General features: G+C 43.2%; 1 protein-coding gene across 1 annotated transcript in view; it reads left to right on the forward strand.

The window, feature by feature from the left end:
* Window positions 1-19541, forward strand: part of LOC308289669 (protein NLRC3-like) — a gene marked incomplete at its 3' end in the record, with an annotated part of 54274 nt that overhangs the window by 26365 nt on the left and 8368 nt on the right. Inside the window, exons 6-8 of the mRNA XM_080731412.1 lie at window positions 7406-7587; window positions 15671-15711; window positions 17562-17658. Coding sequence (XP_080587538.1) covers window positions 7406-7587; window positions 15671-15711; window positions 17562-17658 — 320 coding nt within the window. The remainder of the gene's footprint in view (window positions 1-7405; window positions 7588-15670; window positions 15712-17561; window positions 17659-19541) is intronic.

Below are 19541 nucleotides of genomic sequence, written 5' to 3' on the forward strand. Positions count from 1 at the left end.
AGTGAAAGTCACAAGTATCCAGTAATACAAATACTCAGGTATTAGTACTTTAACTACACAACATTAACTTATTGTGTACTCAGTTACTGTAAACCAATCTCTCTCTCTCTCTCTCTCTCTCTCTCTCTCTCTCTCTGTGTGTGAATATTTTAATACTTTTTAAATATTAAATATTTGTAGTGTTTCCTGTCTTGTTCTCTCATCAGACTTCCATCGTCTCACACTGGATCCCAACACAGCGAGCAGAACACTCTGTCTGAGAACAACAGGAAGGTGACTCGGCCAAAGGGGGAGGAGCTTCAGTCATACCCTGATCATCAGGACAGATTTGATGATAAGTGTTATCAGGTTCTGTGTACAGAGGGTCTGACTGGACGCTGTTACTGGGAGGTAGAGACGAGTGGAGAGGTTAGGATTGGAGTGGCTTACAGAGGAATCAGCAGGAGAGGAAAGGGTCCTAATGGACTTGGGGACAATGATCTGTCCTGGAGTCTGGGCTGTTTGGGAGGCTTTTACTGGGTCTCTCACAATAGTAGGCTCACTTTCCTCCCTGTTGATTCCTCTGGCTCCAACAGAGTAGCAGTGTATGTAGACCATGCTGCTGGGACTCTGTCCTTCTATAAGGTGTCCTCTGACTCACTGAAACACATTTACACCTTCCAGTCCACATTCACTGAACCACTCTACCCTGGGTTTGGGCTATGGGGTGAACTCTCCTCAGTGTGTCTTTGTGAGGACAGATAATGTCTCTGATGAGTTGACATCAACCATATGGTTGTTATGGATGTGTGTTTGAACACAGGAAGCATTTTTGGACATCCAAGGTTTCCAGCAGACAGCAACACAGTTTATGTATATATTTATACATATAAATACTTTGGTGCAAGTGAAATTGCAAATTTGCTTGGGTAAAAGTGCAAAAATATTGGCATCAAAATGTACTTTTGTGTTAGTCAACTAGTGTTGATTTCATCAACTAAAAATATGACGAAAAATATCCGTTGACTACCTTTTTTCACTGACTAAATACAAGCTAAACAAACACTGAGCTATGATGACTAAAACTAAGACTAAATATAGAATTGTCAATTTCATAAAATGTCAGGGAGGGACTATTAGTGGAGAAGAGATCCAGTAGAACTAAGAGACAAGTCATTTTATGTTTGGTTGCGCTCGGGTGTTGCTCTCTGAAAATAGCCGATCTACAAGCTCCCAACGTGACGCAGTGCGAAAGGGTTGTGAGCTTGTAGATCAGCTATTTTCAGCACGCAACCAAGTATAAAATCAGGCATGCCATCATGGCCGCCAAATAACATTTTAGTCGACTAAAACTAAAATAAAATCAGATGACAAAAATATGACTCAAACTAAATGGGGGGTAGGGGGGCTGTCTCATAAGGATGCAGCTGCAGTACACAGTTCTCCCTTACCCAAAGTGGTGGCAGTGTCTCAATCGTGGGCTGGAATGTGTAGGCGTCCGTGTGTCTCTATAGAATCAATGTTCAATTTCAATTCAAAGAACTTTATTGGCATGAGAAAACATATCAAAGCAATGTAATGTCACACTGCGGTGCGGTGCTCTAGACATGTTCTCTGTCTACTGTCTCCCCTCTGCTCTATATGGCTAACACATTCAAGTATCAAATTAAATGTTAAACACTTCATCTATTTAGAAAACAAGAAGGTATGTTGAGACAGTCCATACATTTGGAAACTTATTTTTACTTCAATATTGTCTTCAGTTCATGTAGTATTATTTTAAAAGTAGGCTAACTACAGTTGAATTGCAATGTGACTTCTATGGGCTGGCTTGCAGTGCACCGTTCTCCCTTACCCCAAGTGGTGGCTGAGACTCCCTGCTGGGATGTGCGATATAGTACGGTTTTAACATTAAGGGGCTCCCCGTGGCTTTGAAAAGGTTAATATAAAAAAGGAGAAAAAAAGCTTCTATCACACAAAGATTTGGAGGACCCCCTGTAGTAACTCTGAGGACCCCCTGGGGGTCCCGGACCCCCTGTTGAAGACCCTAGCTGTAAGGAGTCATGTGACGTCTTCAGGGCTTTGTGTCTGTTAAGAGGTTGTTGTATTTTTGGACGTAGTCCATTATGTATGTTGATGATTGGTCGCAGTCACTGTCAGTCATTTATTTGTATAATTAAGTCAAGACTCTGAACCCCCAGTTGCTCCTGATGAGCAGTAGGTGGCGCTGTATAAATGCACCATTTACCTTTTTATGTTCTGTGCAACTTACAAAGCCTAAAAGGCAAGTCTCTTTTATATGTTCCAATGTCCAAAGCCAAATACACAAATCATTGATTGCAATAATTTGTATGACAATCAATTTGCACTGTCCTAGTGTCTATTACTGTTTTTTTTATTATTATTATTGCCATGTTTTTGCTTTTACTTATGCATTATTTAAATTTTGTGTGAAGCATTTGTTGTGTGATTTGTTTTTGTTCTTTGCAACAAAGGAAGGTGACTCTGCCAGAGGGAGAGTCACAAATTATTTTACCAAATATGTTTATATCCATCAGACAATTCCAATTTACTGTGGACCTTTTTTCTACTTTTATAAAAAATAAATGTTGAATACAATCAAATCTTTGCAGTTTCCTTTATAGTGGTATACTGTAAATCCTCAGGTCAAGCTCATTAAGTCTAATCACACACATATGAAATGCATTATGCTGTCTGGGCCCGTCCCCATACACACCCATTGTAACTTCAAACTCCATTTTAACCAGGATAAAGTCATCAAAAACAAACTTTTTTCTGGTGACTCATACTGTCCTACTAATACATTTAGTTTTTAATATTCTTTTGTGGGAAATGGAAACATTCAATACAATCAGTTTAACGTTCATGTTCCAGCATGGATTTATTACCTTCTGTTTTTAGTTACTGCAGTACCCCTCTTCAACCTGTAGGTGTCCTACCTGACCACAGGAACATAACATAACATACTCTATACTCCAGAGTGGTCAAAATAATGTCCTATTCACAAAAGAAAAAAACTAGAAGCAGTGCTCTTCCGAGCACAGGTCTCCACCAGGTCAGGTTGGTCCTGGTGGCGCGTCCGCCGTGTCGCTAAATGTGAAAAGGGTGTCATGTTTTCTTTGGCCTTTAACGGCAATGTGACATGATTGCATGCATGATTTGAGGCATTTTGATCCAAAAATGTGTTTGGCAAAAGTCGACCTGCTGGTGGCACCATAACAGGCCAATGTGAAAAGAGTGGTTGTTCCTTGAGCTAGTGGGAATGTGCATGCAGAATGTCTCTGTAATCACAAGCTGCCTGTAGAGATACTGTCTACCGATTTGTGTGATTTTTGGACAAAATCTGCAGGAGTTCTGGCAAAAGTTAGTTTCGCAAACGTCTGCTTCATGGTGGCGCTAGAACAGGCCCATGTGAATTAAAAACGTGGGGCAGAGGTTCTGAATTGGTATCCAGGGAGTGTGTGTGCACCGTTTGGCAGTGACCAGGCCAACGGCGCCAGAGATTAGCTGGTCAAACCTGATGGACGGACGCACAGACACACAGACACTCACACACGGACGGACGGACAGGGTCGAAAACTGAGTCTCTCCCCATGCCTTTCGGCTGGTGGAGACAAAAAGTTAGGGATTGCAGTAAATTGTAATGTTGCTCTAATACATGATTGTCTTGAACTAGCAAGAGGCAGTGTGCAGGTCTAATCTTTCATCCTACTACTTTTTGTCTTTATTTAAAGGCCAGTGGTTCTCAAAGTGGGGTTCCGAGGACCCCCAGGGGTCCTTGAGGGGGTAGCTAAATTAGTCTTTATATTAATAGTGTATAGCATCACATCAAAGAAGGAAAAATACCAAATTTTATAAGCATCTCTTAATTTAGAAAAAAATATATTGCTTTCTACAAAACAAATACCTTAAATTAAATACATGTTCAACCAATGAAAAAAAGGAGAGCACTCCAAATGGCCAGGGGGACAGGCGGGCAGACTTGTGCACTTTAGACAAAACATGTTCAATAAAATATATATTTTTTGCGTGCACTTTTTAACTATCAATACAAATAAAACAATTGTGGGAAATACATATGAATTCTATTATGTTTAGTTGTTTTGTAATAATTTAATTAGTCATGTGACATGATTTTCTTTTGGCATTCACGTGCGATGGAATGTAAGACGGAAGTAAGTGAGTCTTCCCTCTTCCTACCTGAACCCACAGACATAAAAAGGTAGACGCCTCTTCCGGCTCTCTGGTACCCGTCTCGCCTTGGTGGGCATTTTTGATTGACAGGCTTCTGTGTGCGTAAGGTCGGTGGGCAGGTTTGAATGGAAAAGTCACGGAAAAGACCCGTTGTGATTGGCCAGTAGTGTTTTTGAGTGGCAGCCTGCCCTCGACACTTCCTCTTTTGAGCCCACCAAGGCGAGACGGGTCGCTCCAATCAACTGCAGTGGGTGGACGAGGTATCTAGCTTTTTATATCTGTGGTGTGTACCTGTAGCGTGACTGATAGCTCAAACAAATTCAGCAGCAAACATGGATATCCGTCCATTTCTGAAGCGTAAAACGCCAACACAGGAGCCGCAGCCGCCTGACGACGGCAGCCAACAGCAGCCGGTCCCGACCATAGCAGCAGATTCTGCCGAGATACCAGCGGCCCCAGCAGAGCCGCCAAGCCCGCAGGCCCGGCCGCTAGCAGCAGCCCCAGAACCACCACCCAGCCTGGGGCCATCAGTTAGAGTGGATGAGGCCCCAGAACCACCACCCAGCCCGGGGCCATCAGTTAGAGTGGATGAGGCCCCAGAACCACCACCCAGCCCGGGGCCATCAGTTAGAGTGGATGAGGCCCCAGAACCACCACCCAGCCCGGGGCCATCAGTTAGAGTGGATGAGGCCCCAGAACCACCACCCAGCCCGGGGCCATCAGTTAGAGTGGATGAGGCCCCAGAACCACCACCCAGCCTGGGGCCATCAGTTAGAGTGGATGAGGCCCCAGAACCACCACCCAGCCCGGGGCCATCAGTTAGAGTGGATGAGGCCCCAGAACCACCACCCAGCCCGGGGCCATCAGTTAGAGTGGATGAGGCCCCAGAACCACCACCCAGCCCGGGGCCATCAGTTAGAGTGGATGAGGCCCCAGAACCACCACCCAGCCTGGGGCCATCAGTTAGAGTGGATGAGGCCCCAGAACCACCACCCACCCCGGGGCCATCAGTTAGAGTGGATGAGGCCGCGGGGCCTTCGGTGGATGATCTTGGGGAAAAACACAAGCAACCTGTTCTATCTGAATTCCCCCAAAAAATGATTGGAAAAAGCAAAAGATCTTTTTCCACCATTTATTGCAATAAGCACCCATGGATGGAATATTCTATTGCAAAGGACGCCGTCTTTTGTTTTCCCTGCCGGCAGTTCCAGAATGACAGCAGCGTCAAGGATTCATTTCTTAAGGATGGAGTGAGTGACTGGAGTAAGCTGGGCTCTAAACTGGACAAACACGCAATATCTTGAGGCCATACGAACTGCATCATTAAATGGGACAACTTTAAAAAGAGCGCATCAACAGGCTCTATTGCAGCTAAACTATCAGATAGTCATAAAGCTACTTTTGAGAAGAACAGATCTTATTTGTGCAAAGTGGTTGATGTCTGTTGTCTGTTGTCTTTTTTTTTTTTTTTTTTGCAGCTGGTATTCTAAATGATTCTGATTTTAAGTCCAAAATTCCAGAATGAAATAATTGAAATATGTGCTAATTTGGTTTATGCAGACATTGCAAAAACTGCAGGATACTGTTTTTTTTTTTTTATTATTATGGCAGACGAGGCCAGGTCCTCCAAAAAGGAACAGTTGTCGATTTGTTTAAGATATACAGAGCAGCTTGAAATCAAGGAGCGTTTTCTGTGTTTCCTTGACTGTTCAGCATCTCGTGATGCGGCTGGGATCGTGGACGCTATAAACACAGGACTGGAGATGGGTGGTCTCAAAAACATCCCAATTGTTGCACAGAGTTACGATGGTGCCTCTGTAATGTCGGGGCACCTGTCAGGAGTACAGCAGCGCATCAAAGACACCTATCCCTACGCAGCTTATATTCACTGCTTGGCACACAAACTAAATCTGGTGCTTGTAGAGTGTTGCACTGTCAATCGCAGCATGAAAACATTCCTGAACGTTATTGATAAACTGCTCTCTGTATTTGCACAACCGTCGAATCACCATAAATTTATTGAAATCCAGAAATCACTGCACATGAAAAAAAGGAAATGGTACAGCCCAGTGAGACGAGATGGGCATGTAAGTGGAGGGCCGTGCATGCAGTTAAAACCCACTACTCTGCTATCACTGGGTGCCTAAAAGACATTAGTGATGAGGGAGGGAGATGGGCTGTTGATGCCACTGGCCTAAATGAACACATGACAAGAATGTCATTCATTGCATGTCTGGTTTTATCTGAGGATATGCTGCGTGTGATCCACGTTACACACAAGGCCCTGCAGTCCAGCAACTCCACGCTCTGCCAGGCTGCAGAAAATCTAAAAGCTCACTTCAAATCTCTGAGGCAGGCAAACACTAGGCGTTTCCATAAAGCCACTTTTTGCGCATTAACGGCTTAATCGCAAAATGTTTTTATGGAAACACTTCAAAATGCGAATAAACTTTCATTATCCGCAAAAAAAGTTATCCGCTTGGAGGAGGAGGATTTTGAGCCTTTGTCGAATAAACTAAATGCGCTTAAGTGAATGGAAACGGGTCAGACAATAAATGCGAATAGATGATGACGTTCTAGGTCCATTTCCTCATCCCCTGCCGCTTTGTCCATGGTATAGCGTTAGCCCACAAAACAAACCTGTTGTTTGTTACACACAGAGTGACACGGACCATGTGTAAATTCCTCCCGTTTTCACCTCAAGCCATCGGTGGCGAGCGAACCCTTCCTCATCCCACGGTGTTGCGTGCCTGACGTGCCCAATCTACAAGCTCACAGGCACAGCAGCAGCTCGCATCCACGTCTCCGCGTCGCGTTGAGAGCTTGCAGATCGGCCACCTGACCTTCCAGAGGACGTTAAAACTTGCACTGTGCAACTGCAGCGACGCAACCGCGGTTTTCCCGGTGAACCGGTAGCTTTATGTATTGAGAGGAACTCTTGCCAATTTCGTAAGAGACTCGTCGCCAATTGTATTTAAAAGTTATTTGGGGCCATGATGATGATAACACCTTCTTCCCACTACTAGACAGCGACCGAGTCACAGCAGTCAGACGTGCAGACGGTGCAGTGCTCAGGTTCGGTCTGATAAAAATCAGCCCGATCAACTCTTGCGACGTCGCTAATTCGAATGACACCCGCAAATGGAAACATGCTAAATTCGCTTTGTCTTAATGCGTATTTCTGATAATACGCTTCCCTAATTCGAATAAGTTTATGGAAACGCCACTACAGATACGTGGAGCACGGTGTGGGAATCAGAGAAAAAGTTCAGCGAGGACAAGGTGAAAGACGTGGCGGCGGTGACTGTAACTGAGGAGGATGCTGAAGCAGCAGCAGCCCCTGCCCCTGGCCCAACTGCAGACCACTCCAGTGACTCCACCCCCCTCCTCACTGTCGGGTTTCCTGATAACGTCTACTTTGGGCCAACGCCAAATGGATGATGAAAGTGAGACAGTCACAGAAGTGAGTCAGAGTGTGACAGAGAGTGACACATTTCGCCAACACCTTTATCTGCCCGTATTGGATTCTCTGATCGCCGAACTTGCAGGGGCGGCTCCTTGGGCTATTGGTGCTTAAACCCTCCTATCTTATGGGGAGGAAAATATCCATTAAAAAAATTAAAAATATTATTATTATTATTTTTTTTAGAAGAGATATTATTTTTATATGCTGGTGGAACCTAAAGCAGTAACAGCATCAAAACGTTACAAAAAAAAACACCAAATATGTCCAAATGGGCTGAGTTCCTTTAGCCCAAGCCAGCTTTCATTGACTATCATTGAGGAATGATTGACAGCTTAGTGTGCTTACATGCCACGCCTGCTTCATATTCTTACCATTGTGGTAGCCTTACATTAAGACGCTCCTTGCAGCGACTTCGGCATTATGACGTGGGATGACTGCAAGGGAGCGTCTTACCGACTTTGCATACACTACCACTGCAGGCTCCACCAAATGTACTCTAGTTGCTCGACACATGCACCAATGACAAATATAAGACTGCGCCAGAGTTCTCATATCGCTTACCGACTCTGGCGGTAACTGTTCACAATGTAATAGTCCGTTGTTTTCAATAAAAATGCTTTTTACCAAGTCTATGTCCGAGTGCCGCTCTGTTTTTCCTGCATTTCTTCTTTTGCGCATGCGCAACAGCGCCAGTTTGATGGCCGGGAGGTACTATTGCTCATTTGAATTGAGCAATAGTACCTCCCGGCCACCAAAGGGGCGCTGTTGCGCAGCTGCAACAGCATTGTTTTCAAAGAAGAAATGCAGGAAGTCATGATGAAAAACAGAGCGGAGAGAAAAGACAACAACTGTGAACTTGACAGTGAGGACAACATGTGATGAAGACAAAACAAAACACAATAAGGACCAAAAGCTAACGTAAAGTAGGTGTTGTTGTTTTAATATTCACTACTAGAACCACTTGGTTCTCACAGGAACAGTTTATAGGCTACTTTATGCTTCTGGTTTCTACTAAAGCTACCACTCCCTGTTGTCTAGTCTGCCTGTCTGTACTTGTTCTCTGTGGTTAATCTGGTTATGAATCTTATGATTGATGTCACCAGCAAAATGCTTATTTAGACAGAGCAGAACATTATTAGGATGTTTATTATTTAACCCTAAGTAACGTGTGTATTTGGTATCATTATTTACCAGTAAGACTCCCTAATCGGGAGATAAGCGACCGTCAGGTCGCAGCGTGATTTTAGGGCAAAATGTGTAGGAGCAGTGTCCAAAAATGTGTTTGAAAAAATTGGCTCGATGGTGGCGCTATATGGGACAGATCCATGTTGATGAGATGAGTGTAGACATACTGTGTGCCGATTTGCGTGATTTTAGGGCAAAATCTGTAGGAGCAGTGTCCACAAATGTGTTTGGAAAAATCGTCCTGATGGTGGCGCTAAATGGGACAGATCCTTGTTAAAGACTTGAGTCGATGAGTGTAGACCAAGTGTGTACTGATTGCCAAATTTTGGCATGGATTGGGGCAACGGTGGCGGAGATATGAGAAGGGCAAAAGTGTGACGTGTGACTGACAGACTGACCCGCGTAGTCAGGCTTACTTAAGAGAAATGCCTGGTTACGACCATAGGCTGAAACGGCATGAAATGGTGCTACTTCCGCCGGGAGAATTTCACCGGAAGACTGCAACGCATGACGTAACTTCCGTTAACCGCGGCACTTCTGGTGTCTGCAGATTCATGCCATTTACATTGCCTCTTTTGGCCAGGGTGCTGACTGACTGACTGACTGACTGACTGACTGACTGACAGCCGGTGGAGGTTGTTAACAGTGTCATGCGGTCTAGAGCCCGCCTTCTGTATCCTGTTATCCTGTACACACACACACACACACACACACACACACACACACACACACACACACACACACACACACACAGTGTTTCCGTTGCAGACCAGTTGTGCAACATGCAGAGAGCAGCTGCTGCTTGCTCCCTGCTTCTCTTGAATATAAACCACGTGGTTGAGGGGAAGTTGTTTTAAGGATGTGGTTTGGTTTCCTTTTGACTATTTAATGTTTGTGAATGTAGTAAGCTATTTTACAATTAACACATTTACAATAAAAACAATCCAATCAAGAAAAATATGTATATTTTAAATATTTTAATACAAAGGAATTGCTGAACTATCCGACATCTCAAAGCTGCCAGCAGTCCATGACTTGGTTTAGACAGAGGATGAAACATTATTTTAACCAGGGTAAAGTATGTTAATCAATAGTATTATTAACATGATATTCAAAGGTCTACCAGTTCTGTTGGAACATGAGTGTCTCCCTGTTCTTCTATTGTGACATTTCAATTCTGTGGTGCAGTAGGACACCTGTTGGTTGACAAGAGCTACTGCATGCATCTGCATCTACTGTAGTCTCATCATTATGATGGTGATATTGTTGTTCATCTACTGTAGTCTCATCATTATGATGGTGATATTGTTGTTCATCTACTGTAGTCTCATCATTATGATGGTGATATTGTTGTTCATCTACTGTAGTCTCATCATTATGATGGTGATATTGTTGTTCATCTACTGTAGTCTCATCATTATGATGGTGATATTGTTGTTCATCTACTGTAGTATCATCATTATGATGGTGATATTGTTGTTCATCTACTGTAGTCTCATCATTATGATGGTGATATTGTTGTTCATCTACTGTAGTCTCATCATTATGATGGTGATATTGTTTTTCATCTACTGCAGTGTTTCTCAATCTTTTTTGGCTTGAGTACCCCTTTCCATGATTTCTGAATCCAAGTACCCCCGTTACCCGACAACAACATTTTGCTTATAAAACTGTAAAATATAAATAAATAGTGGTATATGATGCTATGATAACCCCCCATTTCAAGAATATAAAATAACAAGAAATGGGGTCAAAGAGTTTCAAAAGGTGCCTTCTTTTCTTGTTTTCAACACTGGTCATAACATTTCAGTTAGTTTTCATGACAATAACTTCCAAACAACTTTAAAACACATCCTAGTTGCCTGGTACCATGTAATTTGGGTTAACAACTCAGGCTCATATCAAGTTTCTTCATGTGTGTGTATTAATTAAACATAACAGTAAATGTTTTTTCCCCTCCTAATTCAATTGTAGTTAATTCTTTAACTATGAACAAGCATGATTTATACTAGTTTTCCTTTTTGAGGGCATTTTCTGAGTACCCCCTGCAGTACCTCCACGTACCCCTAGGGGTACACGTACCCCCATTTGAGAAACACTGATCTACTGTAGTCTCATCATTATGATGGTGATATTGTTGTACATCTACTGTAGTCTCATCATTATGATGGTGATATTGTTGTTCATCTACTGTAGTCTCATCATTATGATGGTGATATTGTTGTTCATCTACTGTAGTCTCATCATTATGATGGTGATATTGTTGTACATCTACTGTAGTCTCATCATTATGATGGTGATATTGTTGTTCATCTACTGTAGTCTCATCATTATGATGGTGATATTGTTGTTCATCTACTGTAGTCTCATCATTATGATGGTGATATTGTTGTTCATCTACTGTAGTCTCATCATTATGATGGTGATATTGTTGTACATCTACTGTAGTCTCATCATTATGATGGTGATATTGTTGCCTTGTAGCAGGTTCACAGTTAATATTTCAACATATCATCCTATGTCAGTGGCTTATTGATAATACAGAATGAGATTTAAAATATTACTGACTGTGTGTGTGTGTGTGTGTGTGTGTGTGTGTGTGTGTGTGTGTGTGTGTGTGTGTGTGTGTGTGTGTGTGCACACATAGACATCAAAGGGGGCTTGAGCCCCTGCCCTTTTATCCGTCTGTAAAAACGGCCCTCTCCAGACCATGATTGCAGTTTTTACTATGTTTAAAGAAATACAAATGTCCTCTTTCCATGCCATACCTGAAGGCAGCATTCAATAGAATTGCCTTGTCCAAACTCTCCTGAACTTGAATGCAGCATCTTATGTTGAAAGAATTGCTCTCTCTTTGTAGAAATCCATGCCGTTACACATCTCCAGTATTGAATTGATTGCTTAGAAAATACCGAAAATAGCCGACCTCCAAACTCACAGCACGTTGCCGTGTGTGTGTGTGTGTGTGTGTGTGTGTGTGTGTGTGTGTGTGTTGTGTGTGTGTGTGTGTGTGTGTGTGTGTGTGTGTGTGTGTGTGTGTGTGTGTTGTACATTCATTCATTAATCATTTCCTATTTTCTGCTAATCTTGACAGGTTAAATAAAGACCAAAGATGAGTGAGTGTGTGGAGAGAGAGGAGGAGGAGGGAAGAGACAAACATCTCATCCACAGAGCAGAGTCTCCAACAGCCAGCTGTGGGTCTAAAGATGAACCTGGACCTCCACGCTTAAAGTAAGACAATCCTCCTGTACCATATACACACAATGGCAGTGGTGTAAAGTAACTAAGTACATGTACTTAAGTACATTTTTTAGGTATTTGTACTTTATGGGTATTTCCAATTTACTGTACTTTTACTTCTACTCCTCTACATCTCGGATCCAAATATTGTACTTTTACTCCACTACAATTATTTGACAACTTTAGTTATGGCTTTTTAAGAAAGTCCAAAGCAAAGCCCATAGATCTTATTCACACTGCAGCCATCTTGTATCACATGACCACATGGGGTGGCAGCCTGCATTACAAACCATTGTAAACAATGGAGCGATGGTCCCAAAATATGAGTTTTGTTCAACCTATCTCTTTTGACCAAATTGACAAATGGGCAGATGATAACATCAACATCCCCTAAAGGATTCAAAAGAATCCACAATATTCATGGCAGTTAGGTTAAGGTAAGGTAAGGTAAACTTTATTGTCCACAAGGGAAAATTTGCTTGGGCTTTCACCCCTCCTGCAGCCACACATAAAACATCAATGACAAAAGACATGATAGAAATACATACAGGGGGGGGGGGGGGGGGGGGGGGGGACAACATTACACAGTGCACAACATAGAAATACATACAGGGGGGGGGGGGTGGACAACATTACACAGTGCACAACATAGAAATACATACAGGGGGGGGGGGACAACATTACACAGTGCACAACATAGAAATACATACAGGGGGGGGGGGACAACATTACACAGTGCACAACATAGAAATACATACAGGGGGGGGGGACAACATTACACAGTGCACAACATAGAAATACATACAGGGGGGGGGGGGGGACAACATTACACAGTGCACAACATAGAAATACATACAGGGGGGGGGGGTGGACAACATTACACAGTGCACAACATAGAAATACATACAGGGGGGGGGGGGACAACATTACACAGTGCACAACATAGAAATACATACAGGGGGGGGGGGACAACATTACACAGTGCACAACATAGAAATACATACAGGGGGGGGGGGACAACATTACACAGTGCACAACATAGAAATACATACAGGGGGGGGGGGGACAACATTACACAGTGCACAACATAGAAATACATACAGGGGGGGGGGGACAACATTACACAGTGCACAACATAGAAATACATACAGGGGGGGGGGACAACATTACACAGTGCACAACATAGAAATACATACAGGGGGGGGGGGGGACAACATTACACAGTGCACAACATAGAAATACATACAGGGGGTGGGGGGGGCAACATTACACAGTGCACAACATAGAAATACATACAGGGGGGGGGGACAACATTACACAGTGCACAACATAGAAATACATACAGGGGGTGGGGGGACAACATTACACAGTGCACAACATAGAAATACATACAGGGGGGGGGGGGACAACATTACACAGTGCACAACATAGAAATACATACAGGGGGGGGGGACAACATTACACAGTGCACAACATAGAAATACATACAGGGGGGGGGGACAACAACATTACACAGTGCACAACATAGAAATACATACAGGGGGGGGGACAACATTACACAGTGCACAACATAGAAATACATACAGGGGGGGGGGGGACAACATTACACAGTGCACAACATAGAAATACATACGGGGGGGGGACAACATTACACAGTGCACAACATAGAAATACATACAGGGGGGGGGGGGACAACATTACACAGTGCACAACATAGAAATACATACAGGGGGGGGGGGGACAACATTACACAGTGCACAACATAGAAATACATACAGGGGGTGGGGGACAACATTACACAGTGCACAACATAGAAATACATACAGGGGGGGGGGACAACATTACACAGTGCACAACATAGAAATACATACAGGGGGGGGGACAACATTACACAGTGCACAACATAGAAATACATACAGGGGGGGGGGGGACAACATTACACAGTGCACAACATAGAAATACATACAGGGGGGGGGGACAACAACATTACACAGTGCACAACATAGAAATACATACAGGGGGGGGGACAACATTACACAGTGCACAACATAGAAATACATACAGGGGGGGGGGGGGGGGGACAACATTACACAGTGCACAACATAGAAATACATACGGGGGGGGGACAACATTACACAGTGCACAACATAGAAATACATACAGGGGGGGGGGGGGGACAACATTACACAGTGCACAACATAGAAATACATACAGGGGGGGGGACAACATTACACAGTGCACAACATAGAAATACATACAGGGGGGGGGGGGGGACAACATTACACAGTGCACAACATAGAAATACATACGGGGGGGACAACATTACACAGTGCACAACATAGAAATACATACAGGGGGGGGGACAACATTACACAGTGCACAACATAGAAATACATACAGGGGGGAAACAACATTACACAGTGCACAACATAGAAATACATACAGGGGGGAAACAACATTACACAGTGCACAACATAGAAATACATACAGGGGGGAAACAACATTACACAGTGCACAACATGGTAGTTGATCTATTCTCACAATCAATGCTGCTTCAGAGCCTCGTTCAACATTTTAGTTGATGCTGGTACAAAGGATTTTTTAAACCTAACACAGTTCTATGTAGGTTCACTATACCTTCTGCCAGAGGGCAGGAGTACACATTCTCCATGTAAAACATGGGTAGCATCGCTAACTATTTTTTGAGCCTGTCTTAGTGTGGTCTGCTCATAAGTGGACTGCAGAGAGGGGAGCTGTCTTGCTCCTATGATCTTCCCTGGTTGCAATGTTCCCCAGGTTGCAATGTTACTCTGTGCAAAGACGTGCTACAGTATCTGTGCAGACTAGTGTTTGCTCTGCCATCATATTAACTTACTGTATTGTGACTTTTTGCTTATTAATCAGGAACAATTTAACATCAAATAGTTAATATGATGGTGGAGCAAGCACTGCACAGATAGCAAGTCTTTGTACACATTAAGGTTGCAACCTAACTTGAATAGCATTACCGTGGATTTAATCAATCCAGTTACTGTAGCCCTTCTATTTAATCCTTTAGGAGTTGTCGTCTGCCCATTGCCAATTTGGTCAAAATAAATTGGTTGAACAGAACTCATATTTTCATCCATTGTTTACAATGGTTTGTAATGCAGGCTGCCACCCCATGTGGTCATGTGATACAAGATGGCCGCGGTGTGATAAGGCTAATCACCTCCAAAGCATGCTCTGTAGCAGGTCTTTTGCATGTCACATTATTGGAAGTGGAGGACATAATGGTCGAGGGGGAGGGGGACAGGGGAATTGGGAGGAGAGGGGAGGGCTCAGGGGGGCTGGAGAGTGAGGAGCTTTGGTTTATTTTGAGGCTGGAGATGGGGGGGGGGGGGGGGGGATTGGGAAATGATCTGAACTTTCCTCCACTTGGAGACATCATCTGCTCCAGCGCCTGACATTATCATTCAGGTCCAGTCTATGTTTTCATTCACATGATCATTGTATGAATATTGTTGTGATTCCAGAAGTGTTGACCACAGAGCAGAGTCTCCAACACCCAGCTGTGTGTCTATGAAGAGTGACCGCTCTAAACATCATCCTCCTGTCTTCAGTGAACCTGGACCTCCACACACACAGTATGTCAATCCTCCTATTATACAATACACACATATATGTTATACACAACGCCATAACACAACAAAGTAATATCACAATAATCTGCAAATAATGGATAAAAAACAAGACACAGAGTCTAATAACAGTATCCTCCCCTTTCAAGCTGTATTCATAGCAGTGCTTCTCAACCTTTTCAGGCCGTGAACCCCAAAATAATCATATTTGAAACAGGGACCCCCACACCCTGACTTGGAATGTAGTAGTTGAGGCATTCAATTTAATTTCAATCCGTTCCATAGATAAATAGAGTGAACATAGAAGATCTACAAGCTCACAACTTATTATTAACTTATTATTCTGTAATGGGCCAACAAATGATCATGAACACATTGACTTCATGATCATTGTATGAATATTGTTGTGATTCCAGAAGTGTTGACCACAGAGCAGAGTCTCCAACACCCAGCTGTTGGTCTATGAAGAGTGACCGCTCTAAACATCATCCTCCAGTCTTCAGTGAACCTGGACCTCCACACACAAGGTAAGATCACCTACGTATATCTGTGAAGTTCAACTGGAAAGTGTTTGGTTACAGATATGGACTGTAAGAAAATACCAAATACACACATTATATTGAAACACTGATCTCTGTGGAACAACACAAACAATGTCTTGTATCTGCTCACAGATGTGGACAGTAGGGATGGGATGATAGGCGATGTTATCGTTTATCGTGATAAAAAAGATTTAATTCATTGTGATATCGTCCTCCGTCATTCACTGGAATCAATTCACCTTTAATTTACTGCGCTGCATATCCGGTACCATTTAAACCCGATATAATTGGTAAAAGATACTTATACTATATGTACTTGATACAGTCTTTTTTCACTTTTTTACTTTTTTTACATAAACGATTTGTCGACGCGTCGGAATAACCCCCGCGACTCGAGTCCACTTGATAAATCCTGAGTCGAGGACAGCTCTATTTGAAACAGGGACCCCCACACCCTGACTTGGAATGTAGTAGTTGAGGCATTCAATTTAGTTTCACTCCGTTCCATAGATAGAGTGAACATAGAAGATCTACAAGCTCATAACGCCTTGAGATGTGAGGTGCTGTGAGCTTGTAGATCGGCTATTTTCAATGTACGTTTTGTTGTACAATTTACAGTCAGTGAAAGAATTGAGATGTTGTGCTATGTTATTGTTCTGTAATGGGCCAACAAATGATCATGATCACATTGACTTCGTAAGGGATAACATCTCTCTCAGCAGTCATTATAGAGTGATAGGAGCCTGACAGGTTGATATGCCACCGACGGGAAGCGGAGGTGGCATATCAACCTGAACGGCTCCTATCACTCCATAATGACTGCTGAGCGAGATGTTATCCCGCTTATTACCCGGCTACTAAATAAAATGAATAATTTGACTCAAAACTAAAAACAAAACAAAGTATTTCCTTGTTTACAGACGGCTGGAAGTGTGTCCCCCCCAGCGTAACACGGTCGCCTTGGAAAACAAAGAAGTGCTGGTCAAATGGAATCCATTTTCTGTTACTGCGTTGTCTATTTCTCGCCTAAAATGTTTTTAAAGACATTCTTCAGAGCAATGTTTAGTTGTAAATGACGCTGTGTGTTTGTTTACATGGTAGACATGTTGGATACGGCACTAAATTCACACAGCGCAGCCTGAATGCAGCAGCTGCTCTGAGCCGTTGATTAGGCAGCGGTGAATTATAGAGTGGAGCGGTCATTATACGCTCATAATTCACCGCTGATTTCAGCGCTCGACCAATCAGAATCAAGCATCCAAACAAGCCGGGTAATTAACAATGATAATTGTATGAATATTGTTGTGATTCCAGAAGTGTTGACCACAGAGCAGAGTCTCCAACACCCAGCTGTGTGTCTATGAAGAGTGACTGGTCTAAAATACATCCTCCAGACTTCAGTGAACCTGGACCTCCACACACACAGTATGTCAATCCTCCTATTACACAATACACACTATAACACTATACAATATACCCAATGCTATAGATATACAAGCTCACAATGCCTTAAGATGTGAGGTGTTGTGAGCTTGTAGATTGGCTATTTTCAAAAAATGAGCCTCTCTCTTATATTATTTGACCATTTTCTTACTTTTTTATATGATTAATTTTGATGGAGTAATAAAGGATTCTTCTTTTTTTCAACTTTTTTAACATTTTTAGTATGAAAAAGGTTACTTAAATTGTGACTGTCATTTGGCAACCCCCAAAAATCATATCGGGACCATCCTGGGGGTCCCGACCCACAGGTTGAGAACCACTAATCTATAGAAGTCAAGCTACTATGTGTGCTGTTTGTGAAAGAATTGTACAATTCACAATGTGTTCAGTATACAGACTGACTGCGTGTTACTTTGTTTATATGATTTTATTGCATTCAGTAATCATTGTTGCGACCGTAGGTCGCATTTACTACCAAAACCTCCACAGGCTGTCCGTGAGTGAGTCAGTCCGTCAGTCACACGTCACACGTCACACTCTTGCCCTGCTCATATCTCCGCAACCGTTGCCCCGATCCATGCCAAATTTTGCACACACACTCCTTACCTGCCAAACTACAACCTCCAAGGACCCCCGGAGCTCCGGGGACCCCCAGATCCCTGGGGGACCCCCAGATGTAAAAAAATGACCAAATGTGCTAAACTGACCAAATGACCACCCCAACGGGGCTGCTCACGGGGAATTCCCGGGGACCACCGACTCCTGGTGCTCCAGAACGGATGCAAAAGTGGTGGCGCCCCCAGTGGAGGACCCCCTACACTGCAGCTCACATAAAATGCCGTAACTCCGGCTAGGAGTGACCGGGACAGCCGGGGCCGGTACCTATTCGTCTGCCTTGGCGGCGCGGAGACCCCACCCCTCATTTCTCACATGGCCCTCTTCTAGCGCCACCATGAGGCCGATTCTTGCAAAACACATTTTTGGACACTGCTCCTACAATTTTTGGCCTAAAATCACGCAAATCGGTACACAGTATGTCTACACTCATCCCATCAACATGAATGTCTCCCATATAGCGCCACCTCCAGGCCGATTTTTAAAAACACATTTTTGGACACTGCTCCTAAAGATTTTGCCCTAAAATCACGAAAATCACTACACAGTATGTCTACACTCATGTCATCAACATGGATCAGGAAGATTTTGGCAAAACAAATTTTTGCCCTATTTGTGGAGATAAGTGACCTACGGTCGCTTATCTCCCGATTAGGGAGTCTTACTGGTGTTGTGTTCCTTTGTTTACATGAAGTTCAACTATACAACAATGTACAGGAGATAAACCCTGAGATGTTGTGTTATGTTATTGTTCTGTAATGGGACAACAAATGATCATGAACACATTGACTTCACAATGATAATTGTATGAATATTGTTGTGATTCCAGAAGTGTTGACCACAGAGCAGAGTCTCCAACACCCAGCTGTGTGTCTATGAAGAGTGACCGCTCTAAACATCCTCCTCCAGACTTCAGTGAACCTGGACCTCCACACACAAGGTAAGATCACCTACGTATATCTGTGAAGTTCAACTGGAAAGTCTTTGGTTACAGATATGGACTGTAAGAAAATACCAAATACACAAATTATAGTGAAACACTGATCTCTGTGAACTTCAACTGGAACAACACAAACAATGTCTTGTAACTGCCAGGGCTGTAACCGAACGTTTGTAGGTTCAAACCTCCGTTCATTATGTTGGCAATCAAAGTTCTAAATTAATGGGTTCATTTTTTTAATTTATTTTTTATGAAAAGTATATTATCAGAACATTAGGCCTATTCAGAATATCACA

The sequence above is a fragment of the Nannobrachium achirus genome, assembly GCF_963921795.1.
Source record: "Nannobrachium achirus genome assembly, chromosome: 1".
Lineage (NCBI taxonomy): Eukaryota > Metazoa > Chordata > Actinopteri > Myctophiformes > Myctophidae > Nannobrachium > Nannobrachium achirus.